Source organism: Equus quagga, chromosome 16 (assembly GCF_021613505.1).
Source record: "Equus quagga isolate Etosha38 chromosome 16, UCLA_HA_Equagga_1.0, whole genome shotgun sequence".
Taxonomy (NCBI): domain Eukaryota; kingdom Metazoa; phylum Chordata; class Mammalia; order Perissodactyla; family Equidae; genus Equus; species Equus quagga.
This window is the reverse complement of record NC_060282.1, coordinates 66,203,962-66,224,032: the sequence shown is the minus strand read 5'-3', so window position 1 is coordinate 66,224,032 and position 20,071 is coordinate 66,203,962. Positions and strand designations below refer to the sequence as shown.

General features: G+C 38.0%; 1 protein-coding gene across 1 annotated transcript in view; it reads right to left on the bottom strand.

Moving 5' to 3' along the window:
* The window catches only part of PREX2 (phosphatidylinositol-3,4,5-trisphosphate dependent Rac exchange factor 2), a 278,303-nt gene that overhangs the window by 70,825 nt on the left and 187,407 nt on the right, over positions 1-20,071 (bottom strand). Inside the window, exons 32-34 of the mRNA XM_046642000.1 lie at positions 15,675-15,892; positions 11,550-11,652; positions 4,822-4,965 (exon numbers count right to left, since the gene is read on the bottom strand). Coding sequence (XP_046497956.1) covers positions 4,822-4,965; positions 11,550-11,652; positions 15,675-15,892 — 465 coding nt within the window. The remainder of the gene's footprint in view (positions 1-4,821; positions 4,966-11,549; positions 11,653-15,674; positions 15,893-20,071) is intronic.

Below are 20,071 nucleotides of genomic sequence, written 5' to 3'. Positions count from 1 at the left end.
TTCCTTCCTTTTTAAAAAGCGCTTACTGTTTTGATTATAAATATTGTATAAAACCCAAGGGGAAAACTAAAGGATTCACCTGGTAAGGACCTAAACAAGAGTTTTACAGGAAAAGAAATACCCGATTGAAGGTAACCTAAAAGATGACAATGTTTATAACAAAACGCTCCCTTTTGTTTAAAAGAGAAAATGCTCAAGTTTCTGAGTGATTTTCATTATTCTCTGAGGATAGAAAGACACCCTTTAAAGAGGAAAAGTTAGGGGTAACAATTTTTGGTGCCAGCTTTTTTCATAGGGGGTGAAAACCCAACTATCTCAAGAGTGTGCCTAGGGAGAACGAGTCAGCGTCTCATGTCCTATTTAGTTTAAGGAAAACCACCACCAGAGACCCAGGGAGCAGGGACGTAACAACACATTCCGAAGAAGGGATGCCATCTTCCAGGACACAGTATATAACTAAAAGCAAAGACCTTTATAGGGTGCCACGTCCCCAAGAGATAGAATACATGGGTCCAGGGACCAAGGGTGGAAGCAGAAATGGATGTGCATAGCATCCACTGAGGGTTGAATTGTGTCCTGCAAAAACATATACAAAGCCCTGATCCCTGTGGATACAAATGGGACCTAATTTGGATACAGGGTCTCCGCAGATGTAATCCAATTAAAATGAGGTCATACTGGTTAGGGTAGGCCCGAATCCAATGACTAGTGTCCCTATAAGAGGGAGGGAATTTGGGCAGAGACAGACACACATGGAAGGAAGGTCATGTGAAGACATAGCAGAGACTGTAACTCGGCTGTCACAAGCCAAGGAATGCCAAGGACTGCTGGCAAGCACCAGAAGCCAGAACACGTGAGGAAGGATTCTTCCTTAGTGCCTTGCGAGGGAGCATGGCTTGTGGACCTCTTGATTTCAGACTTCTAGCCTGCAGAACTAGGACAGAACAGACTTCTGTTGTTTTAAGCCACGCAGTTTGCGGTAATTTGTACGGCAGCCCTGGAAAATGAACACATCAGGCCCGGTGCCTTTCTTGGGGAATGTGTGCTTCTCATCCCTGAAACTCTGGCTCTGTGGGTTTAAAGGTCCTGGTCCCCAAAGGTGCAACACTTTCCCTAGGAGACAAAGCAGGGGTCCCACCGAACTGTAATCTACGGTTGCCTCCTGGGCACTTTAGGCACCTTGTGCCAAGGCACCAACAGCTAAGAAGAACAACTGCCATCTTGGCAAGGCTGATCGATCCTGATCATCATAAAGAAGCAGGGCTATTGATACACCATGAGAGCAGGAAGGAATATGTTTGACACTCAGGTAATCTACTCAGGGCCCTCTTGGCATTCCCTTGCCCAAATTGTATTGTAAATGGACAACTGGAGCAACCCTGGCCTGAGAAGGGCATAGTGACCAAGAGATCAGATCCTTTGGGGAGGAAGGTCTTAGTCACGTCACATGTTAGTGACCGAGACCAGCAGATGTTCAGGCTGAGGGTAAGGCTAATCCATAATGACTAGCAGAAGAGGTAAAATGAGAATCTGTCACAACCCCAAGGCCAGCTGCAGCAGCAAGGGCTACAGCTTGTCCCATCAACCTTTCTCTTCTAAATTATCCTCCCCAGGAAGGGAGGCCCGTAAGAGTCCTGGAGGAGCTGCTCCGAGTCCTTATGCAAAGGAATGGATCTGAGGGTTCAAGATGCACCCACGGTGGAAGCTCTGAGAGCACCCACTCGGATCCCCTTGTAGAAATGATGGGCGTATTGCCCAGCTGCTGTGGTTGCCAGAAGACATTCCTCAGCTGTCAGCACTCTAGAGCAACTTCAGCCTTTGGTGAAGAAAACTGTCCCACTCAAATCACATTTCCTAGGGGCAGCCCTCATCCTAATGACCTAACAATGCAGAAGCAAAAAGGCCAATCTCTTGGCCCCGGCTCCCCAGACACTAGAAGCATTGAACGTTTGTGAAATGGATTAATCTAATTAAGCAAAGATTAACTGGATTAATTGCGAAGTGTTTCATAATCCACATAGACCTGTGCTCTCTCACTTCCAGTGGACATCAGAATCACTGGAAAGCTTCTAAAATATATTAGTATTTGGGATCTACCTCCCAGAGATTCTGACTTAATTGGTTTGGTGTGGGTCCAAGCGTAGGTATTTCCTAAAACCTTCCCAAGGTGATGAATGTGCAGCCAGTATTGAGAACCACTGAGAGACAGCATGAAAACAAACCAGTGAGCAGTGAGTGGAGGAAGTGACCCTGAATACCTACTCCTCCTTGTACGGCCATTTTCACTTGGTTTATAGTTACTCACTTTGTCTCACCAAGGGCTTGGGGATCCCAACAGGATTAATTTCCTGACCTGTAGGAAGTACTTAGGGAAGCTTGCTTTAGTGTGATCTTCACTTTCCAGCATTTTGGTTCTGCTTTGTGCTGACTTTCCTGGCTGGCTGTTTCCATGTTCCTTACCTTGGAAATCTGCATGCTCATTTACTCTGCCTAGATTCCTGTTCTCCTACAGCTCAGGCCTTCATCAATATACGTTCCCTAATGTGTGCCCCACTTGCCTGGAATTCCTGATCCAACAGCTGGTCCCATCTCTGCAGGGTGCCCCACCAACTAGCGTGCCCTCCTTAGCCCAAGGATCCACACAGGCGAGGGGAATGGGAAGAAGGCAGCACAGCGGCTCTTGTTCTAAGTATACGGTACCACAGACAACTTTAGGAGGGCTGACTTTAATAAATTTCCCAGGAAATTTTCAAATTCATCTAATTTGTATGGTCTTAATTTGCTAGCAAAGACCCATGTACACACGAAACTAAAACCCTTCAAATAAACTTTCATCCGAGGACTAGACTCCATTTGGAAGCTCCTGCATTTACCACCACTTTCAATCAGCAGATAGTAATCTCTCCTCAAGCTAGGACTGAATGTCCTGTGCTTCTCTCAATCTGATGAAGATGAAAAGCCACTAATGATTCCTCATGGTAGTTTTATGAACACAGAGGAACCTCAGCAACCCCTTTAAATAAACACTGACAGATTTTTAACGAGACAAACTGTTTTCCAGTCTTCTTTACCTAACTGTGAACTCAAGTGCAGAAGCATTTCCACTGTTGCTTAGTCAAATCCTTTTTCATATTTTATTGCTGTGTGAATGCTAAGATCTAATGTTGGCTACAGTTTTTCTTTAAATTACATTTTAAAAGTGATATTGTATTCCCCGAAATAATGTACATTTAGAGATTATTTTTAAATTAGCTTTAGCCACAATTAGAAAATAGAGGTTACTTGCAAAATAATAATCTTTTTCCTAGGCACATTTGCTGCTGGGTATGAAGATCCAGCTATTTATGGCTGATGTGTCACAAATGTAATAATCTTTTTAGAAAAGATGCTTAATGCCATCTGTCATCTCATTAATGATTTCAAAGACAGAATTTTTAAAAAGAGAAATAAGGGAAAAGAACTGAAGAGGCTTTAGGAGCTGTAAGCTCCGATTAAACCTTATAAAAGTTAACATTCCAAGCCAGCATCCTTTCCTATCTTCTAAAACTATCTTTCTATCATGGCTTTTAACATATTTTAGGCTAAACTATTCTCCTAACTACTTCCAAAGGTCTATTTTTGATCAGTTTCTTTTCTTTTTTATTCCTTTTCATTACAGAATCTTGTGTTACCTACATGGAACCTACCACGGTCCCCCAAAGAAAAATGAAAACACCTTCTAATAACTCCTAAGGCATCCTCTTCACTGAAATTCTCCTCTGCTTAAACGTACTCTTGCCAAGTACCTGTTTGAGGTAGTTATTGTTTTTAAACTATGGCAGTCAAAGGAGGGGTAATCTCTTTCAGAAAAAATAACACGCATGTGGTACAAAGCAGAATTTTCATTTGGTAGTGAATTTGGATTTCATATGCCTGTTTATTCTTTGGTCACAGAGATTAATTTTATTCCTTCCACTGCTCTCCTTTTTTATTAGAATATAAAATTTCTACAGCAAAAGCAATCCAGTTCTTGAAAACCCAAAAGAAGAAAAAATGAAATGCTCTATGGTACCACTCAGAGAAATTGATGTAATCTTGTGATCACAGGGTGAATTTAAAGAAAAGTCTCAGACTAAAAGAAACTACACAATAATCTGGACTTCTGATCTTTCCTAGGCACCATTTGTGATCCAGGAAATAAAAAGATCCAGGACCTTTCCTTGGAAACCAGTTCACTGCAAGAATCTTCTTACTTATGTCAATCTTAATATCTTCTACTGCAGTTGACACTTACTACTCATTTGCCAAAAAAATTCTTTTTTTACTTACAAAAGGAATACATTTTTATTAGTAAAAATTGACATAATGTACAAAAACTCGAAGAATAAAAAATCATCATCAATTTAATCACCCAATGATATTGAAAACATGTATGACATAATTGAGACTATAATATAAATTATTTTTTGTAATTTGCATGTGTATATTGACAAACTTTTTCTACCTTGTAAAGTATTTTTAACCATACAGTTTTAATGGCTCTACCATAATTTGTTTCAGTCAAATTAATTTGTCTTTATTTATTTAAATCATGTCTCATTTCTCCATTATAGATAATGCTGCAACCCTATTTGACAAATATTTAAAACATATATGATCCTTTCCTTAATAAACATTGCCAGAAGTAAATATGTTACCTAGGTACTTTTAGGAATTTAGGAAGGAATTTTTGAATTAATGAAAAAAAGAAAGGCATGGTGGTTACACTTGAGTTTATGTTTAAAAAATTGATAAAGATAAAATAATCTAAGTACATAAAGCATAAAAAGGAAAGCAGTTTACCTTGCGCAAAAAGAACAGGATGAATTTTAAACCCTCCTCCGTTTTTCAACCTTTGAGGCAGTTGTTCAAAATGATAGCTATCGATGGAGAAGTAAACTTTCAGAGCTTGCCGGCTTCCTTCCGCTTGGTATGTAAGAGGAACGTCTAAAATGATAGTTAATGTTATATTACTTCCTAAAATCAGGATATGTTATACAGTATATTTGTTAACGTTTCAAAAGAATCCTGAAAATTACTAGGAACTAAAATATTAAAAGTACCCACGTATATCAAGTTCAGGTTAAGGATACTTACCATGCTGTTCAGTGAAAGAGTGTTAAGTCAGATCCTCATTAGCTAAAGCAACAGATTTATTACTGTACTGTATATAAAATTCCATAATAGGAAACTTTGTTACACTTTGACACACCAGATGTCTCACTTAACTAAATGAGAAGTTTAGCTACACGTGGTTTGGAATCAAAATCTCCCAGGGCATCTGCCTCATTCATATTTTAGTCAAAATGAGTCCTTGGGGTACACTTCTTAAGTAGTACGCAAGAAATTGAGTACACAGCAACCATTATCAAAATTAGCATGGGTTTTGCAAGCTCCATTCACTGAGCACCAGATCAAAAAGGTATTACCTCTGTTGATGCCAACAGTCATTAGAAGCTATCTGTCAAAATTCTTTTAGCTATTTTTAAAGATCCTAAATTTAATTACTAAAAAAAAAACCCCAAAACCTCCAAAAACATCAACTCGAAAAGCTAAGATGCTACAGGAGTATTGCACAGTGCTATCATAAATCCTCTTCATTTTATGATACTTAGCCATGACAAATAATTTCCACTTCATTAAGAAAGAACGTAAAGTCTTCCTAAAAAGCTAGAATAGTCACATTAACCAGTTACAAATTAAGACCAAAATATAGTAGGCATTTAATATATGTTCTTGACTCAATATTTATTATTTCTAACCTGCTTCTTGAAATAAAACTGTGTATAAAAGTAGAGTTCAAGGTTAAATACCAATAATGATCACAGATTCTAGGTTTCTTATTAAAAGTATCTAATTTTGCATATCAATAAGGGAATCATTGTATTAACATCTATGCGTCTCTTTCATGCCATATAATAATGCTTATTTTATTTTTTTTCCTAATTTTTTTTAAGGGAGACATGAAGGATTTCAGGTTAGGAAAGAGAATAGATAAATTTCCTAGTTGAAAATTAATGGCAATTAATGATTGGGAAAATCCTTTTTTTTCTGGTTCTAAAATAAAGAAAAAACTTCATGGACACTAAAGAAAATACAGATTTATATATACTAAATATTTGTATCTTCCAGTTCCCCCTTTCATATAGTGTCTTTCATATATTTTAATTTTTGTTAAATTCTGCCCTTTTCTCTTTGGTAACAATATAGACAATCTCTGTGTTATCAAATGGATAATGTCATTGAAAGGAAAATAATAAAGCAGTTGGAGTTCCATATTATAGGACTAGCAAAGAACAAATAAAGATGCTATACCAGGAATTAAGAACTGAAAATGACTGAAATTATCAAGTATATTAAATTTAAAAATAAATTAAAACTAAGAGTCTACGTGAAAGAGTGAAACTGTTTCTTTCAAGTATCTGGCGCACCTATGAAAGTGCATAATAACGCGGAGTTCAAAACTGCTGCCGTTTATTTGCAGAAATTGATCTACTATGAAAAACAAACTTGATGGTTAGGTGTATGTAATGGTTAAAATCGTCAAGGACTTTATTGCATGAAGAAAAGGTCTCTGGTTCCAGCCTATAGAGGTGTTGATCCTAGAGAGGAGCTTCAACAGTGGCCTCCCATCCCTCTACACACGGACCCCCATCACTGAAGGGACCACTAGGTTTGAAAATAAGTCTATGACTAATAAAGCAAGTTCCTTTTGCCTCAACGGCTCTTTCTTGACCCTCTGCAGGGTTGAATCTTTCTTGTCCTTCAGACTTCAGCTTAATAGCTACTCCTGCTGAGAGTCCTTCCCCAGTGACCCCTTAAAGGGCCACCTCACTCTTATTCTTTATGCATTGCTTGTTTATTTCCCGCATAGGACTTAGCATGGCCCTAATTATCTTTGTAGGTGATTCCTTATTTGTTGTCCCCCAACTAGGCTGTGAGCTCCACAAAGACAGGGACATGTCTGTCTCATTCACCATGGCATCCACAGTTCCAGGCACAATGCCTGGCCCAAAGGGAAAGAGGGGAGGCTCAAAAATATTCACTCATTCATTTTACAATTACTGTAAAATTACCTGTATTGCCATTGAAAACGGGAAGATCTGCTGTCGTCATATTCTCCAAAAACATGAATAGTTTCCACAAGATAAATTTAATTATATACAACCGAATCATTTAGCTCATTCAATCCTCCTTCACAAATTACATAACGTAAGACGTATCTTGTGCTTTCCCTATACTGAAGCGGGTCAAATTGCCCATTTATTCCTTTGGATCTCTCCCTAGAATCTAAGCTCCAGGTCAATAGGGACTTTATTTTATTTAGTCACCATTATATCCTTAGAACTTAGCTCAGCACTTAGCGTGTTACATAAACTTAATAATTATTTTTTCAAAGAAAACGAAATGTATTCAATCCAGACATGAGTTCCACTTGCTTGGCATGCCATATTTCTTCAGAATCTCATTATTCTTTAATGCAAAAATTAAGACCATGAATAATACTAAATATAGCTTTTTTAAAAGACTGCAAAGGATAAAGTGAGGAGGACGAACTCAAATATTTACTGAATACTACCACAAGCCTAATATAATGCTAGAGACTTTCAAACACATGATCTCATGGGCACCTCAGACCCCCGTGTCAGGGAAAGCTACTATTCCATCTGCAGATGAGAATGGAGCCAGGATTTGAACTCAGGTGTCTTGACTCCGAGACCAAAGTTCTCCTGATATCTTCGTGCTTCCTCTCCTCTGTACTCAGTCCTTCCCTCATAGACATGCAGCCAACTACTCTTCATTACAGGGATGCAAATTAATTAGTCAATCTGACTCCTCTGCTCCTACACTTACAGAAAGATGAAATTACATGAAATTAATCATAAAGCTCCAGTTTTCTTACGCCACTTAAATAAGATGTGATGACCCTTGGGTACTGAATACTTCTCTTCCGTCCTGAATCCACTTAACATAACTACATTCCTATCGTCCCTGTTTTTAACTTGCTTGCAACATCTAGCAGTGCAGCGTTGGAACTGACCTTTCACTAGGGAACTATTTTCCGAAGTTGAGGTTATGCTTCGGGGACATAGATAAAAACGTATTGCCAAATATATATCCCAGTTTTTGTGTTTCTCACAGGTACACCTATATTTACATACTAATATTACTTACATGGTCTTAATTATCTTTAATATTTGGCATATTTTTCAATATGCCAAAGTTAATCCATCATAGTGCATATGCAATAAGTAAATATTTTATCAAGCTTATGACATTGGTTCCTCTCTGGCATGCTCAACGGACCTTTCACCAATAGTGTCATGTTTGAACCACGGAAAACAGTACTCCTGTGACCTTATAGTTCCTCAGGCAAAATTTAAAAGAAAAACCATTAGGTTATATTTTGAAAGTAGAGTTTCTCTGCCTTCAGCAAAATGACACCTATATTGGGGCTGGGCTGGTGCTGTAGTTGTTAAGTTCAAGCACTCTGCTTCGGTGGCTTGGGGTTCATGGGTTAGGATCCTGGGCATGGCTGGTCAAGCCACACTGTGGTGGCATCTCACATAAAATAGAGGAAGATTGGCACAGACGATAGCTCAGCAACATTCTTCCTCAAGGAAAAAGAGGAATATTGGTAACAGACGTTAGTTCAGGGCCTCACCAGGAAAAAAAAATTATGCCTACATTATTCAAGTAAATGAAAATATATTCTATTTTCTACATGCCCAGAGAAGACCACACATTTTGTTCAAATAATATTATCCTTATCAAATAATCCCCTTTACCAGACGAATTCTTCCTTGAACATAACCTGAATCTCTAACATTGTAATTCACCTTCTCGTTCTCTCTCATTTACCGGTGGAGATGAAACTTTAATAAAATTCTGTTCTCTCTCTCTTCATAATATAATACATACAGAATCAGCCACTTTTACTATCTCCACAGTCCCCTCAGGGTCAGGTCCCCATCATCTTTCACATGGGTCACTGCTGTAGCTTCCTAACTGGTCTCTGGGCTTCTGCCCTTGCCCTGGGTAACGGCCTATTCAACCCTGCAGTCAGAGGGAGCCTCTAATAAGCAAGCCAGACCAGGCCCTTCCTTTGCTCAATGGCTTACTTCGAAAGGCAACATTCTTGCAACCATCTGACCTCTTCTTTGTTCTCATCTCCTGTTGTTCTCATCTCCTGTCTTTTCGCCTCACTCATTGCCCTCCAGCCACACAGGACCTCTGCTCTCCTGAGAGCATGTACACTCGCTCCCACCTCAGAATCTTTGCTCTCACTGTTCCAACGAGTCTGGAACTCCCCTCTCCCAAGCATCTGTAGGACTCACTCCTTTAACCCCTTCAGCTCTTTGTTCTCCTCCTCATACGTCTTCCTTCCCTCCCCAGCCTGTTAAACATTTGCAACCTATCCCCTGAATTTTCATTTTCATCCTTTATTCTCTTCTATGTCCTTTCATACATTCATATTATTATCTTCTAATTTATTATCAAATTAACTCATTATCTTGCTTATTATTTATCTCTCCCCGCTGGAATATCAACTCTATGCGAGATATCTGTCTGTTTAGTCCTCTACCCTATCTGATACCTAGAAGGGTGCCTGACCATAGGTAGGCATTTAAGAAATTTTCGATGAATGAATGAACAATTGTCACTCTTATATCAGATCATGGGTTAAATGAATATTTATCGAGTCCCTATTTATTATGCTAGACATTGGAAATGTGAAAATAAGAAGCTTTTCCAGCTCTGAAGACGCTTACATCTTCTATCATAATACATAGAACCCTCAATGGCAGAAAAAATAACAAACTGCTAAAGATTTCTTGGACTGCTACTTATGACAATGTTGAAATGGTAGATAAATAACGATAACTTGCAGAAACTAAAAGATACAGAGGTTAAACCCTAGGTATTGCTATGTCTCTGAATACATACTTCTAAAATATTGCCTTTCTTAGGTTTAATGATGGCAAATTGCTAAATCAAAGGGATGCTTTTCAATCCTTCAATTAATTCATAAACGAACTTCTTTGCAACGTTAGATACAACTACGTTCTGTTGAAATTCTCTCCCTCATTCTTCACACCAACTTTGTTTTTCCTTCTACTTTTGTAACCATAAAACCATTTAGCCTTCTACACTGTATACACTTAATTGATATCTTTGCATTCATTTCCTTGAAAGAAAATATTGCCTTTTTTGTTCTATGCACTCTCTTGGGTGCTGGAAATACAGCAGTGAGCAAGATGGGAAAAGGTTTTGCCATCTTGGAAATTGTACAGGATGAATAAATGAATCAAGATAGTTAATATGATTACATTTGTATGCATTAAAATTTTTGACACTGAGATGAAATGATTTTCAACTTTCATTTTTAGAATATATATCTACACCTTTAGAATTAAATTATAAATTTTATCTATTATTGTCAGATCAAACAACTATAATTAATTGGTTTAGATCTAAATTTTATACAATATTAGCATAACTCAGGTCTCCTCTGTTTCTTCTTGGCCCTAAATACTTGTTTTCATTGCCTATTAACACGTTCTCTACAGGATCAACTGAAGATGAGGAGTGGAAACTCAGTTCAGTCACTTTTGCTATATAATTGTTATGTACTTGAGTAAAAGTTTTGGAGGCCACAGAGTTTATCCACACAGCCAGAAATACTAGTACTTTTATTAAAAAAAATCTTGACATGAGAAAAGCAGCAGAAAGGATAAATATTTTATGATCCTACATGTGCAAGGTAGCTGGTATATTCAGAGACAGAAAGTAGAATACAGGGTACCAGGGGCCGGAGGAGCAGGGGATGGGGGTTATTGCTTAATGAGTACAGACTTTCTGTCTGGGAGGATGAAAAAGTTCTGGAGGTGGATGGTGGAAATAGTTGTACAACACTGGGAATGTACTTACTGCCACTGAATTGTACACTGAAAACTGGTTAAATGGTAAATTTTATGGTATGTATACTTTACCACAATAACAACAAAAAAGAAAATCTGCACTAGCACAAAGTTTGATGCACACACTCAAAAAACGTTTTGGAGGCCAAATTAATCGGTAAAAATAAAAGTTTAGAACTATCTGTAGATTTAATTAAATATTTTCTATCACTTTCACAGTTGGTTATTATTTATTTTTGAGGAAGATTAGCCCTGAGCTAACATCTGCTGCCAATCCTCCTCTTTTTTTTGCTGAGGAAGACTGGCCCTGAGCTAACATCCGTGCCCATCTTCCTCTACTTTACATGTGGGATGCCTACCACAGCATGGCATGCCAAGTGGTGCCATGTCTGCACCAGGGATCCAAACTGGCGAACCCCGGGCCGCCAAAGCGGAACGTGTGAACTTACTGCTGCGCCACCAGGAGGGCCCCCACAGTTGTCCATTATTAATTATTTTACCCTAAATATTTTATATAAAACAATTTAAATTGCATATCAAATAAATTAATAACAAGGTTAAACTATATGTTGTTTGATGCCAAACAAATTCTATCAAACACCTCCTTACTTGCAACCAGTGGTTCCTCTTCTGATGGTTTAAAGTAAAAAGAAACCTTTTCCAAATCAAATAGTGCAACCAGTGTATCTTCTAGCATGGCTTGTTCATCCGTCTAGAAAGAAAGAAAAACAATACATGATATGATAGGATTATATAGAACATGACGTAACATCATACAACATAAACAACTCCAGACTAAAACTGGCTTCACTTGTGTTTCATTTACATACACACCAAAGTATCAACACTTATTTAAGAATTTACTGCCTGATATGAAATTAACAAATCCCTCAAAGTTAGGGGTTTTTTATAGTTTTATAGTTTTCCTTTTCTCTATTATCTAAAGGTTTCTATGAAACTTTTCAGTCCATTTTGTAGCAAGATTCCAATCATATTGATTTCATTTATTATTTACAAATAAAATGTGTACACAAAAGCATGCTATTTGCCTCTAAACTTCTATAATCTTATAAATATAACAGCCGAAAGGCAAAAATATTGTTTTATTAAAAAGCCACAGATGATAATGGTCATCCTATTTTACAAGATAATGCATGCATTATTCAATTTGCAATTTATTAAAACTGTGATAAAAGCAATTTGCATGTATGTAATGATCTTTCTTTCAAAGTGCTTGGGGACAAAAATCATTTTCATCTCATTTGCCCTCGTGGGGCCTTAATCTAGAATCTTGTGACTATGACACTCGATTTGTTTTAACCATTTGCTTCATTCTCACAGCATATTATTTTACCGCTGGGGCAGGCAAGGCCCAGACGTGATTAACAAGTTCAGCGCATGTCTCAGTGACACCATCTTCCTAGTACTGGATTCTGGCCTTTCTGTTAGCAGTTTAGTGCACTATCTGGAGTCTTTTACTAAATTTCCTCGTGAAAGATTAATTAGCCTTATCACACACAGCTTATCTTTCAAAGGAAATATTTGTTTCCTTAAGAATGTCAATGATTCTTTTATACACTAATTTTAATGTCATTTACACACATTTTAAAAAGTTCCTGTAAGCTTATAACTATATTTTTTGGGGCAGCATTAGTAGAGGGTGAAGGAGATGGTAAAGAATTTCCAGTGTGTGAAAAAGAATCACTAAGACAGCCCCAGACCCCACAGACGCATGGCATGGAGTTCAAGAGGTTAAGAGAATCGTCACCTTTGCACCTTGGTTTGGTAGTTAATATAGTGGATGGTACACAGTAAGTGCTGGATACATGTTTATGAAACTGTTTTTTTTTTTAAAGCCCTTTGAAACAGCAGAAAAATGCCATGAATCTGGAGTTGGAAGGACAGGACTGAAGAATCAGCATTTTTCCAATTGAGAGGAATACACACAGGAAGGAAGGTCCCAAACAGGCTGGCCTCTGATCACTGCTGTGCAAGCCACAACGCTCCAGCAGATGTGGCTAAAGCGAGACCCAGCTGACCACCGGCTGTGCTCAGAGCTCAGGGCACACAGACTGCCAGTGCCTGCAGCTCCCAGAGAGCTCTTCACATCCCAAGGGGCCTTTTATGTGCTTGTTACAGGGGCAGAAAGACTACGGGTTTCTTTGACCTTTTTTTAGCAATCTTTGAATTTTTTTAATAAATTCTTTAAACAAACAAGTGTTTCACAAGACCAATTAAAAAAAACCACATTTCTTGAGATATAAAACTCATCCATTTAAAGTGTACAGCTCAGGGGTTTTTAGTATATTCACAGAGTCGTGTTAACTATTATCATCATCTAATTTTAGAATATTTTCACCATCCCAAAAAAGAAACTCAGTCCTCATTAGCATTCACTCTCCATATTCCTTCCGCTAACCCTTAGCCCCCGGCAACCACTAGCCTAGTTTTAGTCTCTAAAATTTGTTTGTTTCTCACATTACATAATAATGGAATCAAATAATATGTGGTCTTTTGTAACTGGCTTATTTTACTTAGCCTAATGTTTTCAAGGTTCATCCATGTTGTAGTATATATCAGTACTTCATTCCTGTTTATTGCTGAATAATATTCTATTGTATGGATATAACACGTGCTTACCCACTTAGTTCGCAGACATTGGGTTTGTTTCCACTTTTTAGCTATTATGAATAATCTTGCTAGGTTGCGACATTTGTGTACAAGTTTTTGTGTGAATATAAGTTTCCATTTCTCTTGGGTATTACCTAGGAGTAGAATTTCTGGGCGATATGGAAATCCTATCTATGACATTTTGAGGAAATGGGAAACTGTTTTCCAAAATGGCTACACTATTATACATTCCTACCAGCAAGGTACGAGGCTTACAATTTCTCCACATCTTTCTCAACGCCTGTGATTGTCTGTCTTTTGGATTACAGCCTTCCACATCACATCGAACAGAGGAGCTCACTGTAGTTTTGAGTTGCATTTCCCCAATGGCTAATGACGTTGATCATCTTTTAACGTGCTTTTTGGCCATTTTATGTCTTCTTTGGAGAAATATCAATTCAAATGCTTTGTCTGCTTTTTAATCGTCTTTTTATTGTTTAGTTTTAAGACTTCTCTACGCAGTCTGGATATAACTCACCTACCAGATATAGGAATTACAAATATCTTCTGCCACTCCTTGGATAGCAAATAAAATTAAGTTTAAAGGAAAAGTGCCAGCACTTGATTAGACAATGGAAGTTTTAAAGTAAGAATAGAATAGAAATATAGCCTCATCCATTCAACAAACGTTTAATGCCCACCATATGTTAGGAAGTAGGCTCCTATCTTACGTAATTTCTAACTGATAGGCAATGATTGATTAATATTTATTTTGTTTTTAAATACTTTTCCAAAAGTACCTTATTTTAAATTTTGCATTAATTAAATCTTTCTTATCTGGTTGCATTAGCAATCAGATAAGAAATTGATCCCCACATGGAGTTCACAGGTCTTTTCAAAAGAATCTGTTTCTCCAAAGTATACTGAGGTGGACTTCCTTACCTTATCATTCCAGAACCTTCTATGACTGTGCAGTACAGCAATTACCTCCCTATCCTCAATATCATTGAAGAAAAACATCATTTTGATGTATAATGTCATAAACATTTGTTTAAAAGCTCCACCATGTTAATTGGAAGCTACATTTTCTTTTTTCCTTTTTTTTTGAGGAAGATTAGCCCTGAGCTAATATCTGCTGCCAATCCTTCTCTTTTTTTTTTTTTTTGCTGAGGAAGACTGGCCCTGAGTTAACATCCATGCCCATCTTCCTCCACTTTATATGTGTGTCACCTACCACAGCATGGCTTGCCAAGTGGTGCCATGTCTGCACCCAGGATCTCAACCAGCGAACCCGGGCCACCAAAGCAGAACATGTGCACTTAACCACTGTGCCACCGAGCTGGCCCTGGGAACTACGTTTTCCATGTGTATTTTAACAGATGAACTAGCATCTTGTATTTAAAATCACAATTCTATTTAACGAGCACCTTAAGTTTATAGATAAAAGTGAACATATTCGCCTTTAAACATCATGACAGCTATCAGAACCACACAAAGTACATGTGAAAAAACGCTAAGTCCACCACAGTTTTATTTATCAACTATTTCAAGATGCTTTCTTCATAATCACTGTGAAAACCTGATGCATAAAAACATGGAATACACTACAGGAATGAAAGCAGTGTTCTTAGAATGAACAGGACAAAGATACATACAAAGGAAGGAAATAAAATCATTTAATGCACGTAAATTTTAAACAGGTTGTCAGACTGTATGGCACGCAAGTTGTCAGAGCTGGTCTCTCTAGCATGCTCCAGAATGTCAGCCTCAGGGGGAGTCTGCGTTTCATGGCAGGCTGCTGCTTCTGGACTGGAAATAAGGAATGGCAGCAGAAAGACCCTTTCCTCTGAGGACCCTTCCCAGCCAGTGTGTAGAGAGGCAAGAATTAATAACACATGGAGGCTTTCTCCGCTTTTAGCAGCCACTGAGAATAAATAAAAATCAGGAAAGAAGAAATACCTTCTACATACTTATTAAAAAGATATTTGCCCGTGGAAAAATATATTCTTTTACAGAAGCTGCATGACCACTGATACAACGGTGAATAATCACTTCTTATTTGGGACTATGTCACAATGTACGTTACAGCTGACACGGACAGCGTGGGGCATGGAGACGCCTTACCAAGTTTGGAGACAGAAGAGACTGAAAGTGAAAAAGAACGCCTGCGCTGGCTATCTGGTCCAGCCACCGTCTGCTGGCTTCCCACGTTTCCATCTCATTCTCCTTGCTGTTGTCAAACATCTGGTTTAAGGCTGCCATGAGCTGCTCAGAGAAGGCACAAACTGTGGCCACCAGGCTTTGGCAGAAAACCATGTCTCTTCGGAGCTGTGTCTCACTGTCTGTGATCCCGGAGAACACAAAGACAGTGTGAAAAATGTCATACGCGAATAAAACCAACTTATTAAGCATTTCCATTTGCTGTTACTTCATCCCTTCGCTAAACCCACACCATGTGAAAAACGTGAATTCGAGCTTGATTAATGAGCACATACATTTTAGCAAATACACTTTTTAGAAAAATATTATACACCAAAAAAAGTCAGAAACATTAAAGTAATTTTTCTTAATTAATATTGTGACTTATCTTGCAATCATTAAATTGTTTCATAAAACCCAAGGGAAAAAAATAAGGCTTTACTTGTTTACATTATTATTAGTAGTAGTATTTTTTTTTGGTGAGGAAGATTGGCCCTGAGCTAACAACTGTTGCCAATCTTCCTCTTTTTGCTTGAGGAAGATTGTCGCTGAGCTAACATCTGTGACAGTCTTCCTCTATTTTGTATGTGGGATGCAGCCACAACATGGCTTGAGGAGCAGTGTGTAGGTCAGCGCCCAGGATATGAACCAATGAACCCTGGGCCTCCAAAGCAGAGGGCGCAAACTTACCACGATGCCTCCAAGGCCCTATTTACATTATTTTTTCTGATGGAATACAATTTGCATTTGTTGCATGACACCCTCCCAAAAGAAACTCAAAGTCAAATTTTTCAGTTTGTGTTGGCAAATGAAATACAAGACTATTAGTACTAAATTTTAAAAAATTACTTACTAAACCCACTCAACTATTAATGTGAAATGCCCATGGGGAAAAGGGTATTGATGTCCAGCTGTTTTTAACAATAAGAAAATCTGTATCTCCTGAACTTACCTATTCAACTTCATGAATTTATAAAAATGTCCAATTGATAAATTCCTCTATTTCTTTAAAATAAGTAATGTATTTACAATTTCAGCATAAATTGATTTTTACTAAGATGCCTATGATGCAATCAACTGGATTTTTGATTGACCCCCTTTGGAGAAAATCAAATGAAGTTTAATAAGATGTATACATGGGAGAAACCCAGGAAACTTGAGTAATTTGCCAAAATGGCAGAAGCCGTTACCTACAATACCATCTTCAGCTAAGGACAAAGGAGGATGCTGGGGGTGGTGGGTTGGGACTTCAAAGGGGAGGCAGGCAATTTACATGGAGATGGAAAAGCCAATCTTTGATAAACAAATGTTGACCATGCCTCGCAAAGAAAATGAGATGGAGAAGAGTTTGATTAAAAGGCCCTTCTTAGGCTCCTCTGCGTCTATCACACCTAGTTTATATTACACTATAGTATCTTACAGTATTAGCTCCTTCTTGGGACAGGCCTTTTATCTTAAATTCTTTTAGGCAGTTAGGGGAAAGGTCAAAGTTTCTGAGTTTTTTGTTTTTTAAAAAATAATCAAGCCAAAGAGACACATTTTGGGGTGGCAAATTCTTATCCCCCACAGTACAAACTACATAAACAATATAAACACCAAGCCACACACTCTGGACATTGAAAAATCACTTGCTCTAGAAGAACAACAAAGGTAAAAATAATCATATCCCCAAAAGTGTACTGAATATTTCAAGGGCTCAGAATCTTCTGACATGAAGCAGCACTGTCACTGTTACTGTATACCATCGACACAAACGCTGCCTTTATTCGGTGAGGAGTTCTTGCTTTATTGGTAAAAAGGCATAATTTTTAAGTTGTTTACCAAGAACATCTGTTTTTAAGACCATCGAAGGCATGTGTAGACATAATGTAACTGCTGTGCGTTACTCACTCTCACTGTTAGTAAGCTACTTTTGAAAATTTTATTAGAAAAATGATTAAATATTAAAATTATTTAATTTTATAACGAAAATATTCACTTATTAGGTTGAACTATGTGAACTTGCTGCTTTAGTGGGTCAAAACGGTTGAATATTGCAATTCTATCTATTTCGACTTAGTAATTTAACCAACAGTATGCGTTAGGCATTTCCCCTAAGGAGTTATATATGACGTGCCCCATTCTAGAAGATGGAAAAGAGCATTTTACAGGTAACTATAAAATGGCTAAGCTGGCAAAGAACTTTATCCAATTCTCAATTTAAAAAAAGCAAAACCCCTATTTTGTTGTACATAATTTCTAACAGAAGTCATGATTCAGTAAACATTTACTCAGTTAATGAATGAAAATAATGAGCCAGAAGAGCAGCTAACAAAGAAACAAATTAAGTGAAATGAAAATGAAAATATGAGCCCACTCCTTGGCTTCTCGAAACACCTGGATTTAGTTTGACTGAAAGGGTAATTCGGCTGGCTTGTTAGCCCAAACGTGAGCCAGAGTACTGAGGTTCAAGACAGAAACTGAGTAAGTAACAATTGCCCTCTACCTTCCTTGTCCGTTCTTGCTTTGCCTTCAGTTGCCCTATAGTAGAGCAGGAAATCTAGGGAAATTAAAAAAAAACCTCCAGTAGCTTTGGCACAAATACTCCCACCTCTAACCTGAGAATAATTTCTTAATAAAACTCTAATTAGAAAGAAATTGCTTATATCAAGAGCGGAAAGCTAAGGCCTGCAGAAGGAAGGGTCTGGGTCCACTGTGAGCTTTAGAAGAAAGAGACCACGAGGTTAGTAACTTTGCCACTAGCAGAAATAATTATTTGCAAATTGCTTTTGAAAGGAAATTCTCAAATTTCTTCTTTTTTGAATCTTAAAAGGAGTACTCAGATGTTTATTCTACTCTCTGCTCCTATATTCTATGTGCATTTTAAGCCAAATTAAAATTTCCACTCAACCTCATTAGCAAATCAGAACTATTCACACAAAAGCTGTATTTGTTCATTAATTCAAACTTTTAACACTGGAATTAAACATTGCACCAATTACTAGGGGTATGAAGAAGTCCAGGTGAGGCCTTGGCCATGTCTATGTTCACAGCAGAGTGATAGAAGCAGATATGCAAGATGGCCTTGGACCACACTGCCATTTAAATCTCAAACCAACACATTTTTAAATGAAAAACACTTAATAAATGCTTATTACTTCATGAGGTGATTTTCAGTTGCCACTTTCCTATTTCAAGAGATTAAACGACTTGTTTGCACAGACTTCAAAATGTACGTCATATATGGAGCTTTTCAAACAACTTTTTACATGCTATCATCTCGTAGTGAGTAACAAAGTAGAAAACTCAGAGTGCCAGAAAGGGGTCTTTACTCTCTATCCCCAACTTAGGTTTACAGCTTCTTAACACATCACGTCCCTCCATTCATCCCACACACTAGCAACAATCTTCACAGGGTTGTTGTGAGAATATAATCAAACGTGTATCTGATAGCAGCCAGAACAGCGGCTCTCTTCTTTGAGCCACACAGTGGCGCTCAGCATTCCTCAAACACTAAATGCCCTTATAAATGCTCTTCTAGGCCATACCTCTGTCCATGGGCCCCCTGGCTACTGGCCCTTCTCCTCCCCTCTCCACTATCAAACTTTAAATTACTCAAGAGTCAACTCATTGAACTGCTGAAACTCACTGAACTCTTGAAATATTATCCCCCTTGGTGAAATTTTCCCTTTCTTACAGGAAGTATGGTGCACTACTTCTGCCGTCACAGGCCTGGGGCACCCCTCTACTAGAAGGCTAATTACCTAGCATTGTGGGAGCTTGTTTACACGTTTGTGTTCCCTAAGGGACTACCAGCACATCAAGGCCAGAAGTGGCACATAACGTGAGGTATGCTCGTGGACTTTAGAGGCATATAATCTGCTTTCGTCTACCCATCCCACCCATTTTAAACCATATAATCCTAGGTATCAGATCCCTATATGTAGTATGGGGTATACCTACTTCTTAGATCTATAATAAAGAGAAATGAGATAAAAACGCTGAAAGCACTTAGCAAAGTGAAATTGGTATTATTGTGATTCTTCTATTCTCCAGCATCTAGCATGGTGCCTGGCACTGAGCGGGTGCTCAGTTTCATTGCTGAATGGAGAAGGAACAACATGACAAATGAACCAAAATAAGCTTACTCTTAGCAAAAAACATATAGGTCTTGTCCTTTAAATTTTGCAGCTGTTCGAAATTCACAGTGTCCATCCTTTACCAAAGCTACTCTCATCCCTCATTTTAATCAATAAGAACTACGGCAAGAATCACGACAGCTGCTCCAGCTTCTAGCAAAAGGACAAAAGCACGGAGTTTGGGTTTTTTGTGACACCTAGTTT